General features: G+C 41.5%; 1 protein-coding gene across 1 annotated transcript in view; it reads right to left on the bottom strand.

The window, feature by feature from the left end:
- Positions 1-609: 609 nt before the first annotated feature.
- SRD5A2 (steroid 5 alpha-reductase 2) overlaps positions 610-22757 on the bottom strand; it is a 40219-nt gene continuing 18071 nt past the window's right edge. Inside the window, exons 2-5 of the mRNA XM_021697665.1 lie at positions 10301-10464; positions 5707-5808; positions 3245-3395; positions 610-676 (exon numbers count right to left, since the gene is read on the bottom strand). Coding sequence (XP_021553340.1) covers positions 610-676; positions 3245-3395; positions 5707-5808; positions 10301-10464 — 484 coding nt within the window. The remainder of the gene's footprint in view (positions 677-3244; positions 3396-5706; positions 5809-10300; positions 10465-22757) is intronic.

The raw sequence follows: 22757 nt of genomic DNA on the forward strand, positions 1-22757 counted from the left end.
GGTCAATGCCTCCTTGCACCTTCAGCAATTATGAAGAGAGGGCTCCTCTATTAAAAGTCCACTTCATCATCTCACATCTTTCATAATTAACTGAGGGAGAGGAAAGTGTGACTGGGTTTTCATTTGGGAGTAGATTTGCTCGGGGTCCATGCAGCTCCAGAATTTCAATATCTGCTCATTTGTATGGGTGTAAAATATGTACCTTTAATAAATTCTACAAACACTGCCCTCAACTGAAAACTTCCCCGGCCACAGGGCTGTCTTACATTGACACAAAGCAGGTGTTAGGCCACATGTACTTAGATCACCCCAAGAAGAAAAGGCGTAGGGAAGTTTTGCACTTTCTAGGAGGACTAGATAAAGAGCAGACAGATGCCTCTGTGTGGAGAAGAGCTTTGTGGAAGCATCAACAGGAGATCAGGAGAGAGACCCCGGGAGGGTGCAGGACACGTGAAATAGCCACCTCACAGAATCTCCAGGCCGGCTGTCAGAACACCAGAGGCCTCCCGGTATAGATAGACACTGGAACTTTAAAAGTTACAGGCTCATCAGCTTGATGGTGTTCAGCAGTCATGTAGGAGCTTTTAGTTCCTTTTTTATCTGGTTTCTTCAAAAAATAAATGGAATGAGGGCCTTCCGATATTTGGGATAGTCCTCAAACATCTTGAGGTAGAACCTAAAAGACAAGAAAGGAATAACTATAGTAAGCAGTGGTCAACCATTGAGGTTGCTGGGTCTGAGATCCTTGTTACAAAGCAAGCTATAGTTACTCAGGGCCTGACTCGTGCAGATGGCCATTTGTCCATCTTCCTTCTCCCTCCTGCATCCTCTCCCATAAATAAATGTTGAAGTTTCTTGTGTTGGGAAATAAAAAGTAATAGCCAGAGGACTGTGGTGATGGTTGCACAACATTATGGATGTACCTAATGCCACTAAATGGTACACTGAAAATGGCCAAAATGGTAAATTTTATGTTATGTGTATTTTATCACAATAAAAAAAGGGAAAAGCTGGAAGGAACTGCTCAATGGATTCACTTGGGTTGAATCAGAGAGCCCAAAGACCATGAGCAAGATTAATCCTAGAGAACTGGCAATGTTCCCAGGAAAATATCCCCTCATGAGGCCTTGGGAATGCCAAGAAAATGTTACCTCATATTCTGGGTTGTATTGTGTCCCCCCAGGATATATGCTTGAAGTCTTAACCTGGGAGACTTACCTGGAAATAGGGTCATGGCCGATATGATTTAGTAAGGTAAGACAAGGGCATCCTGGAATAGGAAAGGCCCTTAATCCAGTGTGACTGAAGGGGACCAGAGACAGGCAGGGGAGGAGGCCATGTGGACATGGAGGCAGAGACTGGGGATGGAGCTGTAGACCACGGAACACACTGGGTTGGGGGTGCAAACAGAAGCCAGGAGGAGGCAAGGAAGGATCCTTGCCTAGAACCTCCAACATACACTTTGATTTCAGACTTCTGCCTCCAGAACTGTGAGTGAATAAATTTCTATCATTTCAAGCCACTCGGTTTGTGGTCATCTGCTTTGGCAGGCCTGGAAGATTAATACATGTTGTGAAATGGCTTTCTCCTTCAGTGACCAGGCTGAACTAGCTAGTTGAAGCTGGTAGCTCTCAAGTGAAAATCACGGGCAGCAAACAGTAATAATATGTGACAAGAGGTGGCTGGTTTCTCGTGCTATGCTTAGCGAGGTCTGATGAGTTGCTTCTCACAAAGCCCAGTTATCCCCACAGAAAAGATGCCTGGCCTTCCTTATGGAGCAATCTGACCTCACAGGTCAGGGCCACAGTTTGGATTTTGCTGTTGCACCTGCTGGAGACCTGGTGGAACTCCTGTCCCTCCCCTGACCAGCCCCACCTGAGACCACTTCCCACGGTCCCTCCGACTGCTGGCTGACGCCCTCTCTGCCCTCTCCCTCTCCGCCTCTGGTGGGCAACAGACTCTGCCTCAAGAGAGGAGAACGAGGACTGTCTTACAAGCTGGGGACGCCCTGCAGCCCGTCCCTACCAAGGCTAGCAGGTGGCCGGCGCCCGTCATGAGGACAGCTACTATTTCATTCATTTCTGACACGTCTGCGTAAAGTCCACTCTGAGGAAAAGAACCCATTCTTGGTTTAACCTTCAAAACTACAAAATTAATCATTAGCCCGACTAAAACACCCATGCAGGAGCTTAAGGGGTCCCCCAGGTCCTGGTTCCAAGGCTGCTCCCCCTTTGGCTATCCCTCCCTCGCTCTGTGTCTCTCCAGCCGCAAATGCCATTTTAGAGAAAGGATCTGAAGTTCAAGTGCAAAGCCCGATAGCAACTTAGTGCATTACTCTTCCCCTTGCAGTGATGCTTTTAGGTAGTGCTTTTGTCCCCACCCCATCGCAGGTACAGGGTCTGGGGGGGCAGGTGGAATTTAGTAAGGCTTTAGGCTAGACCTACAGAGGAAAGGTTCTAAACCCCTACAATTCCTGGCATTCCCCAGGTGAGGGGACAGTCCTGCAATCACACCACATGAGCATTCACTTACCCTACCTTCCCAAGAAGCCAGCCATGACCTTGGCTAGGCTTTATGGAGGGTGGGGTTCACGGATAAAGGGGAGTGCCAGAATAAGCCCTGGTGTCACACAGATTCCAGGAGAATAATCCTGGAGTGTCCAGGGCTCTGTGATTACCTGAACTATTAGCACCAAAGCCAGAATTAAAGATAGTAGCCACACTAGACCAGAGGCTAGGCTTCTCCCTGGCGGTACTGCATCGTGGCTGGACCTCAGGATTATCCGTGAAGCTGTGGACAGTGCTGCCCATGGGACACACTTTGAGAAATGTGGCAGAAGTGAATTTGAATTGAAGCATGGAAATGGAAGATACTTCTTGGACCTCTGGACCCTTACCTAGAGCCCACGCAGGTGAGCCTGCTAGGAGGGCACAGAGCCCAGGCCAACTAACTCCTAACTTTCTTGCCCAGAAGCCTTCTTCTATAAGGTGGCAGGTGGCTTCCCAAGACACCTCGGGTGTGCCTCTCCCTACATGGGCTTAGTTTTACTCATAGGAAAAAAAAAAAAAAGTGTTTACGATACTGTCACCCAGCTGAATTCCAAGTTCAAAGTCAGAATTTACCAGTCCGGATTTCTGTATCAACCTTACCTTATAAAAATACATGTCTCAGGTTTCTATACCTGACTCAGAGTGCTGGAAGACGGCTTGGAGCAGAAAGCTATGTGATGAACTGAGAAATTTACCTGTGGTGGTGGAAGGCTCGCAGCCCCAGGAAACAAAGTGAGAAAAACGCAAACGCAAGTGCTGGGAGGGACCAAGTGGCCAGGGCATAGCCCGTCCATTCAATGACCTCACCAAGGAAATTGGCTCCGGAAACATACGTAAACAAGCCACCTGCGGGCAGAAGAACGGAAAGGTCCGTCATCAGAACCAGGTCACTGCCACATTCAAACCCCTCTGCTTCGTTCCAAAGCACATAAAGGCAGTTATGACAAATGTGGGGCTGGAGACGTCCTTATGGTCATCGCAGCCTGGTGCAGTCCTCTTGGGGAGAAGGATAAACAGTGACAACAGCCTGTTGCCCTCAGAACTTCCCGGAATCATGGCCCCAACCGCTGGATGGGCTCCAGCCAATCTCTAGCAGCGACTGCTGCACCCCTTGGCTCCAGGCAAGACAATGACGAGGAGCAGGAGGTCGGGTTTTCGTTTTGTTCCCAAGCCACCTCTCACCTTCTCACCTCTCCCCTGGACGCCCGCACAGCATATTTCAGGTGGGTACTCAGACAAAATGAACAACCCGCTATGTGACAATAATAAAAACCTGTGTTGATGCTAGAAGGAATGACATTTTCCTGTGGCATTTGCCCCTCCCCACCCCTGGAAAGGAGTGTATATACTCTGTTCAAGTTGAAGGAAGTGAGTGGGAGCTGCAGGGGCTTTGCCCTCCTGGGGGCTGGTGAGCTCTGCTTCTGCTGATTTTCAAGGTTTGCTTTTCTATCCAACCATACATGTCTGATATCAAACCTATAAATAGAAATCAATACATTTCCAATGATAGTTAATGTATCCACTTTCTGCCCTACAGTAAACTAGTTTTTTTTCTTTCCATAGTTATATAAAGAATCTTTTGTATTTAAATCATTCTGTAACATACCTTAATAGTTGGAAACTAACTTTGACAATCTAGCTTTTAAGAGAATTCTCTGCTCTTCTTTGTTTGGCTAATTATTGAGTGAATATTTAAAATCCCAAAGCTCCTTCAAGTTATCTTCCCTAAAGATGTCACTACGTCAGCAGCTCCAGACCTGTGATCTCCCAGACCCTGGGAGAAACCACTGACCTCCCACAGAGGGTCTATAAATTGTTGCTGGTATATGGGCCTATAAATTGCAAACGGCATATCTCAATATTTGGCCTTATTTTTGTTTGATGTAGACACCATGAGGATGTCAGCAACATTTAAATTCATTTAAATGTGTTACTGAATTCATTGTAGCTCTGTCATTATTTTATTAATAAATGAATATCAGTATCATACTGTAATTCAGGAAAGATTTTAAAGTAAATAACAGGTTCTATTACATCAAAAGGAGCCATCAACCTACCCAAATACCACCTAAAATAGCAAAAGATTACTTGGACTAATTCACTCTCACCTGCTTATGTTTGTCAACCTCGCACCTGATTTCTTGGGAACAGTTAGGATTTCAAATATTCTGTGACTTTATATCTGAGAAAGCATTTGCACTTGTAAGACCTCCCATCCTAATTTTTGATTAAGTAATTATGGCTCTCCATACCTTTAAGAAAATACAAGTGGCAAGAAATGTGTACAGTACCACCCCTGACTACTCACTAGATAAGTCTAGGTCAACCGGAGAAGACAAGTAATACACAACTCAGCTTTATTGGCTAATTCATGAAGGACCAACACAGCGGGTACACATGATGCTTAATTTTCTGTGTTAACCTGACTGGGCTATAGCGTGCCTAGATATTTGATTAAACATTATTTCTGGGTATGTCTGTGGGGCTGTTCCTGGATGAGATTAACATTTAAATCTATACACTGACTAAAGCAGATCGCCCTCCCCGACGTGGGTGGGCCTCATCCAATCCATTGAAGGCCTGAATAGAACAAAAAGGCCAAGTAAGGGAGAGTCCACGCTCTCTGCCTGACTGTCTTTAAGCTAGGACATCAGTCTTCTCTTGCACACAGACTAGAGCTTACACCACCTACTCTCCGGGTCTCCAACTTGCAGGTAACAGATCATGGGATTTCTCAGCTTCCATGATCACGTGAGCCAATTCCTCATGACAAATCTCCTTATGTTTCTATAGCTGTATCTATATGCTATTGGTTCTGTTTCTCTGGAGAAGCCTAGTACAGTACATGGTAATCTTACCTACTGTAACGAGGTGGCAGCCTATTTCCACCTTACCCCAAGCCTTGCACTCCCCCACCCTCAAGGTATTATGATGTTGCACATTCCCGAGGGTGCCTCTAGCTGAACTTCCAGGTTTAGATCAGAAAAAGCAAACGTGTTGTGGGCTGGGAGGGGATGTGAAGGAGAAGTCAGAGGCAAACTGGGATATATTGTGTCATCTGCCCTCACCGCAACCTCTCCATTTGCTACTCATAGCATAACCTCTGGGACAGGCTCCCAAGGAAGAGTGGAAATTTGGAGGGCAGGGGAGACATTACCTTGCGGAATCCTATAGATGACTTCTCCAGGCTTCCTGAGCTGGCGCAATATATAGTCACTATGAATGTTGATTCCCATTCCCAAAATAAATAAGAAGACACCTTAGCAAAGAAGACAGAGGGAAGAAGTTAAAAATGTATCCTGGTGGGGCGCCTGGGTGGCTCAGTCAGTTAAGCATCTGCCTTCAGCTCAGGTCGTGATCCCAGGGTCCTGGGATCGAGCCCCGCATCGGGCTCCCTGCTCGGCAGGGAGCCTGCTTCTCCCTCTCCCTCTGCTGCTCCCCCTGCTTGTGCTCTCTCTCACACACACTTTCTCTCTCAAATAAATAAATAAAATCTTTTTTTAAAAATGTATCCTGGTTTTGATGTTTTTCTCACAAGCTGTTTTTTTTTTAAGTGAAGAGAAGTGCATTTAATTTCAAATTCTGAGAACGTTACAAAGATATGGCAAAGGGTGGCTAATTAGCTGTTGCCCCAAATGTGGGTGGAGAGGCCGTATGTGCATAGACCAAAAGACTGAAAGTATACAGTGTCACATGATGGGGGCAGGTGGGAGAGGAGAGAAAGGGAACACCACCATTGTCCAATGAATAAATGAATAATAGCAAACTTTTGGCTCATTCCCAAATAATTAAATCGTGGTTGGCAAACTCAACCGCTAATTCCAAACCCTCCTCCTTTGCCTTCCCCCACTATAGAGGCTGGAAGGCCGAAAAGTGGTCATGTGACCTATTTTTGCCACAACGATATAAAGGGAAATTTCCTTGGAAATTTTTACTTTCCTGATAAAAGGGAAGATGGGACCAGTGCCTCTACTGCCTTCCTCCTCTTTCATTGCCAGATGTGATGCCTTGAGCTCTAGCAACTGTCTTGCAATCATGAAGTGCATATGATGAGGACCACAGGTAAACATGTTAAGAACAGTGAAATAGAAAGTATAGGAAGTTCCTGGGATCTTAATGATATCTGTAAGCAACTAAAGGAATGCAGAAGCCACCTACCTTTGGACATTCTTGTTATGTAAGAAATAGACATTCTTAATTATTTAAGTCACTATGAACTGGTTTTCTGTGACTCACTGCTGAGAGCATTCCTGAGTGATATACCCATTCTCATGAAAGTAACATGAGTCAGACTGGGGAGCCTGGCACCTAGCAAACTGGCTTCAACCACTGCCAGTTCACACACAGTCTTGTTCCCCATTCACTGGCTCAGAAAGAAGCCCGGGTCTGAGGTGAGGAGAGCCAGGATCAGGGATGCGAGGTCTTGCACCCCAGTGGGCACCATGACACCCCAGAAACACTCACTGTTCCACATAGATGCCCAACCTCCACCTCTCAACAATGTGTATTTGTGCTGATCAAAATACATGAGGCAAAAAGCAAGAACACTTGAATTAAAAACAGATCTCCTCTCACCTCATTTGCTACGACAGGAAACAATGAGTCTTGTCTAGTCAAAAGATCACTGGCCGTTGTATGGTGACAAGTGGTGACTACACTCATCTTGGGGAGCACTGAACAATGCACAGAATTGCTGAATTACTACGCTATGCATCTGAAACTAATATAACATTGTAGGTCAACTATGCTTCAATAATAAATTTTTAAAAATATTGGCCTGGAAGAAAGGGAAACTAGGGAGAGACACCAATGGCAGGAGGTTGAAAGAAGGAGGGGAGACAACAGGCACAGCTGGAGACAAAGCAGAAACCTTAGACTCAGTGTCTGTGTGTCCTTGGGCAAGTCACTGACCTTCTCTCAGCCTCTGTTTTCTCATCTGTAAAATGGATTTGAATAGTACCTGTTTCACAAGGATGGCACAAGACTCACTCATGTGTTCACTTGTTCATTCATTTATTCATTCAACCAATATTGAGAGCTTATAATACACCAAGCGTTGTCTTAAACACCAAGGATACGGTAGTGAGAAAACAGTCAAGGTATCTGTTCTCATAGAGCTTACATTTTAGTGGAACAAGACAGAAATGAATTCAAATAACTAAAATATTTTAAATCATATAATGTCACTGCAAAGCAGAAAATCACAGGATCATGAGATAGAGAGTGAACCGGGGAGGGGAGGAGGTGTCTCTACCTTAGATGAGGTGGATAGGGAAAACTTTTCTGAAGATTTGGCATTTTGTCCTGTGATCTGAATAATAAGAATGCACAGATCTGAAGGAGAGCAATCTGGTATAGGGATTAGCAGGTGCAAAGGCCCTGAGGCTAGAATAGGTTTACTCTGTCTAAAAAAACAGAAGGAAGGCTGGTGTAGTTGAGACTTTAAGATAGAGAGAAAAGTGGGGAAATGTGGACAGGATGATAACTAAAAAAACACACTAAGCACTGTAGGCTTTGGTGAGGAGTTTGGATTGTTAAGTGCAAGAGAAAGCCATTGGCAGGTTTGGAGCAGGGGAGAAATAGGAAATGATTTCCATTTATTATTGTTACAAAGGAAGTAAATATGTTACATGGAATACTAAATGTGAATTAGCAAAAATAAGGAAACCCAGACACCTTATTCCTACCACCCAGAAATTATAACCATTAAACACGTTAGTGCATATCTTTCTAGATTTTCATCTTATATAATATCTAGGCCATATTTCCATTTCCCCAGATGGCCCCAAAATGCTTCTTATGGCTGGTTTGTGAAAACCAAAGTCCAGTATAAGACCATACCTGGCATCTGGTCATTATCTCTTTAAAGGCCATTTTAATCTAGCCCAGACCTTTTCCCTTTAAAAAAAAAAAAAAAAAAGATTTTTTAATTTATTTGAGAGAGAGAGAGAGAGGGGTATATGCGTGCATGCAGGTAGAGGGGCAGAGGGAGAGATTCTTCAAGCAGACCCTCTGCTGAGTGCAGAGCCCAACGCTGGGCTTCATCTCATGACCCATGAGATCATGACCTGAGCCAAAACCAAAAGTCAGATGCTCAACCGACTGAGTCACCCAGTGACCTGACCCTTACCTTTTTAAAAAATTTTCAGGGCACTGGCTTCTTAAAAAGACACCAGACAGTTGTACCTCAGAATGCCCCCCTTTCTAGATAAGACTGGCTCACTTCCTGATGGTGGCATTCAACTTACCTCTTCATTCTCCTTATTTCTTGTAAACTAATATAAATCATTTTCCTGTATGGTTATATTACCAGTTCAACATATAGTTAGGTACATTTATTGGTTTGTTCTCAGTTTTAGGGTCTTCCATGTAGACTTTTTTTAAGTTTTATTTATTTAAGTAATCTCTACACCACATCGGGGGCTCAAACTCACGACCCCAAGATCAAGAGTCGCTCGCTCCACCAACTGAGCCAGCCAGGGTCCCCCATTTAGATTTTTTTTAAATGAAATTATTAAGTTTCATGATTCAAAGGGCAAAATCATATTGAAAGAAAAGTTCTGCCTGCCATCCATTATCTTTCCCCCAGACCTACAGGTCATCTTTTTAAAATTAGTTTCTTTTTTTTATCAATCCGATATTCCCTTTTCCAGTTTTATACACACACACACACACACACACACACACATTTTCCTTCCATCCTTTCTACATGAAAAGTAGCATTCTAGATACACTGTTCACACTTTATTTTTATTTAACCACATATTCTGGAGATACTTCACAGGAACACAGAGATCTTCCTTGTTTTTGTTTTGTTTGTTTGTTTGTTTGTTTCTGGGGCTCCAGAGCACTCCATTGTGTGCATGTTCAGCATTCATACGACCAATCCTCCAGTCATTTGTGTTTTCAAACGTTCCCTCTGACTGCTGTGTGCAGAAGGGGCTATTGAAGGCCGGTACTGGCGGCAGGAAGCTTAGTGTGAAGGTCACTGTGGCGGTCCCAGCAAGAGGCCATCACGGCTCAGACCAGGACCAAGTCAGAGGCGCAAGGGAGAAGTGAGCCCTGTGGGTACATGTTATGGAGCTAGATGCAGCCGTACTGAACTGACAGAGAATTTGATGTGTGATGTAAAGAGAGAAATTAAGGGTAATCCCAGCATTTTGGTTTAAGCCAAAATAATATACAAACAATTGAACCTTCCCGACTTGAGTTCCTCTTGCAGATAATGAAAAAAAAAATTCAACAGTGTTTTCTACTATTTTAGAAAAAATGGTCAGGAAAAGTCTCTTTGACGAGGCACTAAATAAAGTGAGGGACCAACCTCCATGAGTATATGTGGACAGAACATTCTAGGCAGAGGGAACAGTCTGTACAAAAGATCTGGGGCAGGACCAGCTTGACCATTTCAGGCCCAGCAGGAAGGCCACTGAGGCTACAGCACAGTAACTGGATGGAGGCAAGAAATGGGGTGGGGAAATCGGGCAGGACCAACAACATTTAGGCATCACAGACATAGGCAGTGATAAGGAATTCGTCTTTTATCCCGAGAGTAGCAGAAATGTACTGGAGGATTCTGAGGTGGGGAGTGACATGATTTTCAAAGAGCTCTCTGGCTGTTTTATAGAGAAAAGAGCGGGGTAGCAGGGAGAGAAGAGGAGAATGGAATTCACTGGGGGGTAATTGCAGTGGGTGGGGGGGAGGTGCTGGGGATTTAGGCGGGGTGTGGGTAAGAAGTGGCCAGGTTTACTTACCCAGGCTAAACCGTACGTCTGTGTACCACTCAGCAGGGTATTCAGCACAGTAAACCAGATAGTAGGCTTGGAGCAGTCCATTTCCCATGCAGAAGACAAACCCTCTGACAAGAAACGCAACTGGGAAAGGCCTCCCTCTAGTGAGCAATGAGTAAACAAAGGTCCTGAGATAGATGGGAAAGAAATGTCAGGATGCAGCGTTGAAAAAAAAAAAAATCGAACAATGAGATGAAACAACAATTATATCAAACCCATTTTTAAGGGGCACCTGGGTGGCTCAGTCGTTAAGGATCTGCCTTCAGCTCAGGTCATGATCTCAGGGTCCTGGGATCGAGCCCCGCATCGGGCTCCCTGCTCAGTGGGAAGCCTGCTTCTCCCTCTCCCTCTCCCATTCCCTCTGCTTGTGTTCCCTCTCTCACTGTGTCTCTTTCTGTCAAATAAATAAATGAAATCTTAAAAAAAAAAACAAAACCCATTTTAAAAATCATTTCCCTTGAACTTATGCAAAAAAGAACATTACTCCTCCATAGAGCAATCCTTTATGCTATTATTTGTCTTGCTTCATTAAAGGCCATAGTAGTCACCATTGATTACCTTATTTTATTCTCAAACCAGCCTTGAAAGGTAAATTTCATCTCCATCCAGTAGTTAATAAATTCAATCCTATGAGCCCCCGATTGGAGCTTGGCTTTTTATCAATCTACAAATGAAACCCAGATGACGCTGGAGAAAGGGAGAGCCTCGCTTGCCCCTGCAGTGGTGGGATGACATTTTGATAGCAGCCATTCCACCGTACAGCTTTCTAATTGTCGCTCTGATATGATTTAATTACCGATATTGTGGCATTTCCTAGGAAGTGGACCGCAGAATCTCTCGAGAAAAGAAAGATATTCCTCTAACTGTTTGGAAGCATGAATCTAGAGAAAGCTAGGAAAATAGGATTAAAAATATATAAACAGCCTCAAAATAAGATTTGTCCAAGGGGTGCCTGGGTGGCTCATCCGTTAAGCGGCTGCTTTCGGCTCAGGTCATGATCCTGGAGTCCTGGGATCGAGTCCCACATCAGGCTCCCTGCTCAGCGGAGAGCCTGTTTCTCCCTCTCCATCTGCCTGTCACTCTGCCTACTTGTGCTCTCTCTCTGTCTCTCTCTCTGTGTCAAATAAATAAATAAAATCTTAAAAAAAAAAAAAATTTGTCCAAGATATAATGCTAAATACTAGAAATCAACTACATTTTCCTTATAATTTTTCTTCTTTTATGGTGCACTATAACAATCATACAGGTGAGTTCATAAACCTATGTGAACAGTTTAATGCATAACTATTAAATAAACACCCATATAGTCACTAAACAAGTCAAGAACTAGAACATTCCCTTCACCCCCAGAAGCCTCCCTCTCTATTCACCATACCACTATCATCCCAGAGCTAACCACCATCCTGATTTTTGTAAAAGTCACTTCCTTTTGCTTCTTTACAATTTTACCACATTTGGATTTATGCCTAAAAATATAGTTTATTTTGTTCATTTTTAATTCCATATGAATGGAGTCATATTCCATGATTCTTAGAGTATCCATTAATGTCTTATTTCTTTAACTCATCATATTTCTCAGATTCAAGCATGTTGTTGCATATAAGCTACAGTTCATATGTTTTCATTGTTATTACCATTAGGTATGAATATACCACATATGTTTATCTATTTTACTCTGATGGATATTTGGGTTGCTTCCAAAGTCTTGTAACCTCTCAGAGCTATTTCCCCATTCTTCAATGATTTTACATTTTATGTTTAAACCTTTGAAACATCTGGAATTTCTTTTGTTGTAAGAAGTTAGATAAGACTCCAATTTAATGTTTTTCCTAATGCTAGTAAATTTACTAAATTCTTTTCTTTCACTGACATGCACTCTCATTGGTATTACATACTAATTTATCATAAAAATTGGTTCTTTTTCTAGACTCTTGGTTCTGTTCCATTGACCTATGTATTGTCAGTACTACACTGTCTTAATAATTGTACTTTTAATATATGTCTTAATACTAGGTGGGGCAGGGGCACTTTCGGCTCAGGTCATGATCCCAGGGTCCTGGGATGGAGCCCGGCATCGGGCTCCCTGCTCAGCAGGGAGTCTGCTTCTCCCCCTCCCTCTACTCCTGCACTCTCTCTCTCTATCTATGTCAAACATATAAATAAATAAAATCTTTAAAAAAAAATTAGGTGGAGCTCTTTTTTTTTTTTAAGTAAACTCTACTCCCAACCTGGGGCTCAAACTCACAACCCCAAGATCAAGAGTTGCATGCTCTACTGACTGATCCAGCCAGGCATGGGGGTGGGGAGGCTATTCTTATATCATTACCGTTTTTGAGGATTTTCAATTTATTCTTACTTATTTCTTCATGTGAACTTTAAAACCAATTTACAAAACACCCCCTCCCAAATTTTAGAAATACTCTTAAGTATAAAAATTAATTAAGGGAGTGAAATAGCAGGAGGACCTCCAAGAGTTCACCCCTCTATAAAAGCAAAAAAAAAAAAAAAAATTCAGAATCAACTTTTCAAAACTCAGTGTCAGCCAAAGGCTTACATCAACCTGGGGAGCATTTAAGCAAGAGAATGTCTGGCTCTCAGGAAGGGCAACAAACATTGTGGCATTTTCATTTACCCTAGTCCCATTTCCCACTTTCCAGCTTGGCAGAACCTGAAAAGTAACAGCCCACATTCCCAGGATTGGAGGGAGGAAAATGGGGCTGGAACTCTTTCAAAGCCTCAATCCCAAAGAGAAATCATCGTTTAACCTGCCTGGTGGTTCCCTAGAAGACTCTGCTCAAAAGGCTAGTCTTTTCCACCTCACTCAAACACACCCAGTGTTCATGTCTTCTGCCCATTTCTTGACTTGAAATCAAGACACTTCTCTGAAGATGATATACAAATGGCTAACAGACATATGAAAAAATGTTCATCATCATTAGTCATCAGGGAAATCCAAATCAAAACCACATTGAGATACCACCTTACACCAGTTAGAATGGCAAAAATTGGCAGGGCAAGAAACAACAAATGTTGGAGAGGTTGTGGAGAAAGGGGAACCCTCTTACACTGTTGGTGGGAATGCAAGTTGGTACAGCCACTTTGGAGAACAGTGTGGAGGTTCCTCAAAAACTTAAAAATAGAGCTACCCTATGACCCAGCAATTGCACTCCTGGGTATTTACCCCAAAGACACAGATGTAGTTGAAAAGAAGGGCCATATGCACCCCAATGTTCATAGCAGCAATGTCCGCAATAGCCAAACTGTGGAAAGAGCCGAGATGCCCTTCAACAGATGAATGGATAAAGAAGATGTGGTCCATATATACAATGGAATATTACTCAGCCATCAGAAAGGATAAATACCCAACTTTTACATCAACATGGATGGGACTGGAGGAGATTATGCTAAGTGAAATAAGTCAAGCAGAGAAAGTCAATTATCATATGGTTTCACTTATTTGTGGAACATAAGGAATAGCATGGAGGACAATAGGAGAAGGAAGGGAAAAATGAAGGGGGGGAAATCGGAGGGAGAGATAAACCATGAGAGACTATGGAGTCTGAGAAACAAACTGAGGGTTTTAGAGGGGAGGGGGGTGGGTTAGCACAGTGATGGGTATTAAGGAGGGCATGTACTGCATGGAGCACTGGGTGTTATACGAAAACAATGAATCGTGGATCACCACATCAAAAACTAATGATGTACTGTATGGTGATTAACATAACATAATAAAATTAAATTAAAAAAAAACAAAAAGAGAATCATAAGAGGAAAAAAAAAGTACCCAGTGCTAAATGTTTCTGGGGAAGGGGGAGGTTGTTGAATGTTTTACCAGGACAGTGGCCTGAGGCAAAGGATAATAGGTGGGGCAAATAACAAACCCACCAAAAAGCTTTAAAGGAAAGACGGAGGAATGCGATGCCCCTAAGGGGTTTTGAAAATCTCAGGTATATTTCTGGGAATCTAGACTGCCATGACATGCATAGGACCATGCATATGTTCAAAACAGACCTGAAAATGTCTTAAACTCTCACCTCTGATTGACCTTGAGGTTTGCCCAAGTAGCTAACGATGCTAAAAGCAGAGCTGTAAACTACGTGGGTGATTACTGAAGGAGTCTCTAACAGGCACACAGAGGCCCTTGGCAAAGACCAGGAGACATTGGTTCGAGGTGTTTACATAAGGCTCTGTCCCATGGTTAACTGATCCTTGATCTAACCAAGCAGTGACTTCAGTGGCCACAACAATCAAGACTTCAGAGATAGGGCGCCTGGGTGGCTCAATCCGTTAAGTACCTGCCTTCGGCTCAGGTCATGATCTCAGGGTCTTGGGATGGAACCCCTGCACTGGGCTCCTTGTTCAGCGGGGAGCCTACTTCTCCCCATGCCTCAGCCTCTGCTCCTCCCTCCACTTGTGCTCACTCTCTCTCAAATAAATAAAAATCTGGAAAAAAAAAAGCTTAAAAATGTCCTGAGGGACACAAAAAAAGACCTGAGTGAGTGCAAAGGAACCACCTGTACCCGAACAGAAGGGTAATGTCGACAACAGCCTTATAAACATATTGTTACCAAAAACAATACGTTTACTGAGCTCTTATTATTTGTCCCGTTCTAAACACTTTGCATATATTGGCTCACTTAATCCTCACAGCCCTATGAGATGGGCAGATGAAGAGTCAGACACAGTGCGTGAGGTTAGGTGACAGGGTCATACAGCTAGTAAGTGGAAGATGCCCTACATTTTAACCACAGAGTGCACCACAGCCTGAATTTTCTCTTAATTAGCTTAAATTTTGAGATATAATTCACATCCCATAAAATTCACCATACTAAAGTATACAATTAAATGGTTTTTAGTAGATCCAAAAAATTGTGCAACCTTCACCGGTTTTCCATTTACCTCTATTTACTGGTTGTTTTACATATAGAAAAAGGCCTTTGATTTTTCTAATATTAATATATTAATTTTGTTCCCAATCACATCCTTAATTCCTATTTATCATAGTTTTTCAGTATATTTTCCAGGATTTCCCAGGTATATCAGTATTTGCAAATAATGTTATACTCCACTCTTTAAAAGACCCTGGAAGCCTTCTCTCTCACCCTCAAAAAAAGGAGTTGGGGGCACCTGGATGGCTCAGTCAGTTAAGCACGAGACTCTAACTATTGATTTGGCCTACGTCATGATCTCAGTGTTGTGAGATCAGCCCCAAGTGGGGCTCCGAGCTCAGTGCAGAGTCTGCTTTGAGAGTCTCTCCCTCTGCCCCTCCCCCCCACTCACACTCTTTCTCTCTAAAATAAATAAATAAATCTTTAAAAAAAAGAACTAAGATTTTCTGCTAAAAGGATACAAATATAAAACCAACAAAATGTAATGTTAAATTTGGATTGGAAATATCAACATGAATTCATGACTTTTAATACTGACCCACCAAAAGACCTAGGAGTAATGACCCACCAGCAGCAATAAGCACTGGGTCTCCATTTGTAAATACTGTTCTCTAAAGGAAGCAGGCCACCATGGAGAAATAGCTCATTCCAGATCAGAGGCAGGAAAAGTACAAGGTGAGACAGTTCATGGTGTTGGAAAGTAAGGAAACAATTGAAGATTAAAGGCGGGACAGGGAGGGGTGCCTGGGTGGCTCACTCTTGGTTTCAGTTCCGGTCATGATCTTAGGGTCCTGGGCTTGAGCCTTGGGTCTGGCTCCACACTCAGCATGGAGTCTGCTTGTCCCTCTCCCTCTGCTCCGTCCCCCCACCCCCACTCTCTCTCTCATAAATAAAATCTTTTAAAATAAATAAATACATAAAAAGGGGGGGTGGGGTTGTTGAAATTACATGGGTGCCAAGTGGAAAGGAGTTCCTCTACCCAAATCTGTAACAAACTGGGTATGGAAAAGAAGAACGACTGTAGGTTAATCTTTACTACCTCGTTGGATTCTTGTAAAAATTAAATAGGATTCTGCAAGGGAAAGTGCCCAACTGCAGGATAGTTGCTGAAAAATTTGTTTCTCTTCCCATTCACACCCCATAAAGCCTTGAGGGCCTGAAGGTGGCTTACCTTCTTAAGGGGAAAGGGTCCTGGAAGGCTACAGAAAGGCTACTTTTAAAATAGTTGTTTACATCCCAGTGTGGCCCTGTCAGTGCCAAAAATGCCCCCAAAATTGGTCCTTGCATGTAGCCATGCTTCCAGACCAAATCATGTAACTGCCCCACCCTTAACTTCTGGACTTTTTAAGTCTAAATGCAAAGCCAAAACTAACTGCATCTCATCCAAAGGAGTATGTAATAACCAGAACAGGCTCACAGCTATAATAAACAACTCTGAAGTATCAGAGTTTCCACATAATAAAAGTTCGTTTCTTGCTGGTGCCCCCGTGCAATGCTGTTCAGGGCTGGTGCACTGCTCCACAATCATTCAAGACCCAGACTCTTCCAGGGCATCCTCCTCCTCTGGCGGGCAGAGAGGGAGCATGGAGGAGTGTGGACAGGTTTTCCCAAGGGCCAGGCAACAGGCTGCAAGTGGAATAGATGACTTCCACCCTCACTCTTCTGCCTGCGCACCCTCCGCAACACCCCCCATGCTAACTGCAAGGGAGGCTGGGAAATGTAGTCTCACTGGATTTCTCTGCAGGAAAAGGAAAAGAGAGTCTAGCCCAAGAGGTTGACAATTAGTGCTGTGGAGGGTTGCTGGTGAGTCTCACCTTCAGATCCCACATTTGCCCTGAGACTCAGTTTCCCTGGTTTGGGACCACTTTGCTTTAAATTCCTTCCTACACTACTAACGACCTTTTCATTCTTCTGTGTTTGTTCTGATACAGAGACTGATAAGTACTCTGTAAATATAAAGTTTTCTATCACTGCTAAGTAAATATTCATTTGGGGGACTCTTATTGGAAAGGGTTAACTGAAATTGCAAATCCAAATTAAACCAAAGAAACAACCTTTAAAATTACACATCTTCCATAGACCAACTCATATTTAACTAAGTCTTCTTCAAATATAAATCCTCTTGCTAAGATTATCAAGCCTATTGAAGACTTTTCACTATATGAAATTTTAGACTTCATTGTCAGTCAAAATAAATTCAAACTCTCTCTATATAAATACAAGGTTCCCATGTATACATTTACTTGTTATGTGTAGTAATGACTCCCTCAACCCATGTACCTCTTCACCCACCACCCCATTGTTTTGCTTTCCTTTACAGCAAAACTCCTCCAAAGAGTTGTCTATACTTGCCATCTCTTTGTCTTCTCCTCCTCTTCTTTCCTCCCTCCCCTGCCATTGAAACTGATCCTGGCAAGACCACCAGAAATATCCACATTTCCATATCTAAGAGTCAATTTTCAGTTCCCTTCTTGTTTGACAATTTAATCACTCCATCCTTCTGGAAACACTTTCTTCACTCAGCTTCTAGCACACCGCTTTCTGTTGGTTCTTCTTCTACTTTACTGATGTCTCCTCATTTTCCTTTACTGGTTTCTCACTATCTCCTTGACCTCTAAATATTAGAGTGCTTCAGGGCTCAGGACTCTTCTCTTTATTTAAAACCACTGTAGATGGGACCACATTTTAGTCGCATATCTTTAAATATCATATACAGAATGACAACTCCCAAATTTATGTCCTTGAACTCAGACTCATATAGTCAATGTCCCACTAGACATCTAGTTTAAAGGATATCTCAAACTTAATGTATCCAAACACAAACCCCTGATTCCCCACTTTTCCCAAAATCTACACTTCCCTAAGTCTGTCACTTCTCAGTAAATGGCAAGTTCATTCTTCCAATTGCCCAGATTGAACCACTGTTGACTCCTCTCTCTCTCTCTCTCTCCCTCTCTGTCTCTTTTTCTCTCTCTCTTTTTTTAAAGATTTTATTTATTTATTTCAGATAGGGAGCAAGAGAGCAGGAGCAGGGGAGCAGAGGGAGAGGGAGAAACAGGCCCCCTGCTGAGCAGGGAGCCTGACGTGGGACTGGATCCCAGGACCCTGGGATCATGACCTGAGCCAAAGGCAGATGCTTAACTGACTGAGCCACGCAGGCTCCCCTGTCCTTTTTTCTCCATCTCTCTCTGTCTCTCTCATACCCTGCATTAAATCTATTAACAAATCCTGTCAGCTCTACCCTCAAAATATTTCCAGAATCTGACCACTTCTCACCAACTCTATCAAACAGAAAGATAATAAGAAAATCTCCAAAACTTGGGAACTTAACTGCAGACTTCCAAATAATTTATAGTTCAAAGAGGAAGCCTCAAAGGAAATCAAAAACTATAAGGAACTCATTGAAAATGAAAATTACAACATATCAAAATATATGGGACACAGCTAAATCAGTGCTGGGAGGGAAGTTTGTAGCACTAAATGCATACAATAGAAAATAGGAAAGGTCTCAAAGCTCCCACCTTAAGAATCTAGGAAAAGGGCGCCTGGGTGGCTCAGTCGGTTGAGCGACTGCCTTCGGCTCAGGTCATGATCCCAGGGCCCTGGGATCGAGTCCCACATCGGGCTCCCTGCTCTGCGGGGAGCCTGATTCTCCCTCTCCCACTCCCCCTGCTTGTGTTCCCTCTCTCGCTGTGTCTCTCTCTGTCAAATAAATAAATAAAATCTTTAAAAAAAATTAAAAAATAAAATAAAATAAAAAGAATCTAGGAAAAAAGAAAAGCATAACACCAAATACTGCCAAAGGAAGCAGAAGAAAGGCAGTAATAAAGATAAAGATAAAAGTAGAAATCAATGAAATTCAAAACATTAAAACAATAACTAAAACAAATAAGACAAAGAGCTATTCTTTGAAAAGATCAGTGAAATTTATATACCTTTAAAAAGACTAATAAAGGGACGCCTGGGTGGCTCAGTTGGTTAAGCGGCTGCCTTCGGCCCAGGTCATGATCCCAGGGTCCTGGGATCGAGTCCCACATCGGGCTCCTTGCTCAGCAGGGAGCCTGCTTCTCCCTCTCTCTCCCTCTGCTTGTGCTCTCTCTGTCAAATAAATAAAATCTTTAAAAAAAAAAAAAAGACTAATAAAGAAAAAGAGAGAAGATACGATCAGGAATGAAACAGGGGTTATCATTACAGAACCTGAAAACATTAAAAGAATAATAAAGAAATACTATGAACAACTCTACATGCATAAATTCGACAATTTAGATGAAATCCTTGAAAAACACAGCATCATAGCTCACCCTAATGAAATAGATCACTTGAATAGCTCTGTAACTATTAAGGAAATTTAATTCATAATTTTAAACTGCCTCCTCAAAAAAATCCCAGGTCCAAATGATTTCACTGGAGAATTCTACAAACATTTAAAGAATTAACACCAATTCTACATAACTGCTTCATTTTATAAAGCTACAATCACCCTGATACAAAAGCCAAACAAAGATAGTACAAAGAAAAAAAAAAAAAACTGCAGACCACTAACCCCCACAAATATGAACACAAAAATATTTAACAAATTGTTAACAAATAGAATTCAGGAATATATATAAATAATTATGCAGAATGAGTAAGTGGGGTTTATTCCAGGGATGCAAGACTGGTTCAAAATTCAAAAATCAATCAATGAAATCAACTATATTATCAGAACAAAAAGAGAAATATTGTGATCATATCAGTCATTGTAAAAAAAATGTTTAATGAAGTTCAACACCCAATAATGATAAAAACTCAGAAAATAGGAATAGAGTAAATCTTCCTGAACTTAAAAGCACATCCACAGGAAACATTATAATGAATGGTCTAAGATCACTAACAAAACAAGGATGTCTATCTATTCATACCACTCTTACTTAACAAAGTGCTAAAAATTCTAGTCAGTACAATAAGGCAATAAAAAAAAAAAAAGCAAACACATCAGAAGGGAAGAAACAAAACTGTCCCTATTGCAAATGACATGACTGTCTCTATAGAAAATCCCAAAGAATATACAAAAAAACCCCAACCTCCTAATAAGTGAATTCAGCAAGTTTGCAGGATACACTATATTCAATTACATTTCTATATGTTATTAATGAACATATGGACACTGAAATTAAAAATACAAAGTAACATTTACAATAGCTCAAAAATAAAATACTGAGGTGCAAATCTAAACGAATATGCACAGGACTTGTATGGCGAACACTACAAAGCATTAATGACAGAAATCAAAGATCTAAATAAATGGAGACAGGGGCGCTGGGGTGGCTCAGTTGGTTAAGCAACTGCCTTCGGCTCAGGTCATGATCCTGGAGTCCCGGGATCCAGTCCCGCATCAGACTCCCTGCTCAGCAGGGAGTCTGCTTCTCCCTCTGATCCTCCCCCCTCTCATGCTCTCTCTCTCTGTCTCATTCTCTCTCTCAAATAAATAAATAAATTCTTTTAAAATAAATAAATAAATAAATGGAGACATACTATGTTCATGGATTGAAGGACTCAACATAGTAAAGATGTCAATTTTCTCCAAATTGATCGTGAAATTCCTATAAATTCTAGCAAGATTATTTTATAAATATAGACAAAATATTTCTAAAATTAATGTTGAAAGGCAAAGGAGTTTTGATAACTAAAACTATTCTGAAAAAGAAGAATAAAGTGGGAGGAATTTGCTTACCAGATTTTAAGACCAATTGTATAACTGCAGTGATCAAACCTGTGTGGTACTGGTGGAGAGATACACACATAAATCAAGGGAACAGAGAACACAGAAATACACCTACACAAATAGGCCCAACTTATTTTTTTATAAAGGTGCAAAAGCAATTAAAAGGACAAGAGATAGCCTTTCAACCCCAAAATTCTCAGAATCTATGGCTAAGCAAAGAGGTCTTAGGCTTGACACCAAACACCATCCATAAAAGGAGAAAAATCATAAATTGGACTTTATCAAAAATTTTAAAACTTTTGCTCTTCATAAGATCCTGTTAAAAGGATGAAAAGAAAAGCTACATATTAGGGGAAAAAATATTTGTAAACCACATATCTTACAGAAGACTAGAATTTAGAACATATGAAGAACTCTCAAAACTCAACATTAAAAACAAAACAAATTCAATTAGAAAGTGGGCAAAAAACATGAAGAGACATTTTACCTACAGGTATATAAAGATGGCAAATATGGACATGAAAAGATGTTCAACATCATTACCCTTTAGGAAATGCAAATTAAAACCACCATGAGATATTATTGCAAACCTATCAGAGTGGCTAAAATAAAAACTGACAACATGAAATACTGGCAAGGATATGAAAAAATTGGATCATTCATACACTGCTGGTGGGAATGTATAGCCACTCTGGAAAACAGCTCAGCAGTTTCTTCAAAACCTAAACATGAAACTGCCATATAACCCAGAAATTGCATTTCTGGGCATTTATCACAGAAAAATAAAAACTTATGTTTTCCAACATTTTGTATTCAAATGTTTATAACAACTTTATTCATAACAAAGACTGGAAACTCAGATGTCCTTCAATTTGTGGATTATTAAAGAAACAAGTACATCCATACCATCGAATACTACTCAGCAATAAAAAGGAAAGAATTAACAATACATACAACAACCTCAATGAATGTCCAGATAGTTATGCTGATTGAAAAAGAAAAAGCCAATTTCAAAAGGTTACATGCTATATTCTGCCATTTATATAACGTTGAAATCACAAAAGTATAGAAATGAAGAACAGATTAATGGTTGCCAGTGATTTAGGTGGGGGTGGGAACAGGAGGAAAGTGAGTGTGGCAACATTAGGAATCCCACTGGTAATGGAAATATTCTGTCTCTTTACTATAACCAACATTCTAATATCCTGGTTGTGATACTGCAGTATAATATTGCAAAATGTTACCTTTGGAGGTAACTGGGTAAAGGTTACACATGATATCTATGTATTATTTCTAACAATTACATGTGCATCTAAAATCATCTTAAAATAAAAAGTTTATTTAACAAATACATGATGTCCAAATGTATATCTGTCATGAGCATTGGTGGCTGACTTGGAGAATCAGTTTTTAACTGTGGACGTCTATAGGGAGATTCTCTTTATCTAGCTTTAGAGATAGGCCTTAAATTCTATAGGCCAGTGGCAGATATGGCTGAGTATTAAAACTACCTTACCTACTATAAACTCTTTCAGAGATTTATGAAAGCTCTCTGGAAGATTTTGATGCCACCAACCACCAACTCACCCACAGAGCAGTTCTAAGAGCTAAGCCCAAGAGATGCTCAGCTATGTGAAAGGTAACCCAGAACCTGGCATAATTCTTCAGGGAAAAAGTAATAAATAAATACTCAAGAAATATAAAAAGTACTCAGTAAATAAGTAATAGATTATTCTAAGTTTTATCAATCATCTTTCTGTTTGGTTGTTTCTATATGGGTAACTGTGGCAAAGTGAAAATGGATGGTGAATGTACTACTTCCAAAATA

This window comes from Neomonachus schauinslandi, chromosome 10 (assembly GCF_002201575.2).
Source record: "Neomonachus schauinslandi chromosome 10, ASM220157v2, whole genome shotgun sequence".
In the NCBI taxonomy this organism is placed as follows: domain Eukaryota; kingdom Metazoa; phylum Chordata; class Mammalia; order Carnivora; family Phocidae; genus Neomonachus; species Neomonachus schauinslandi.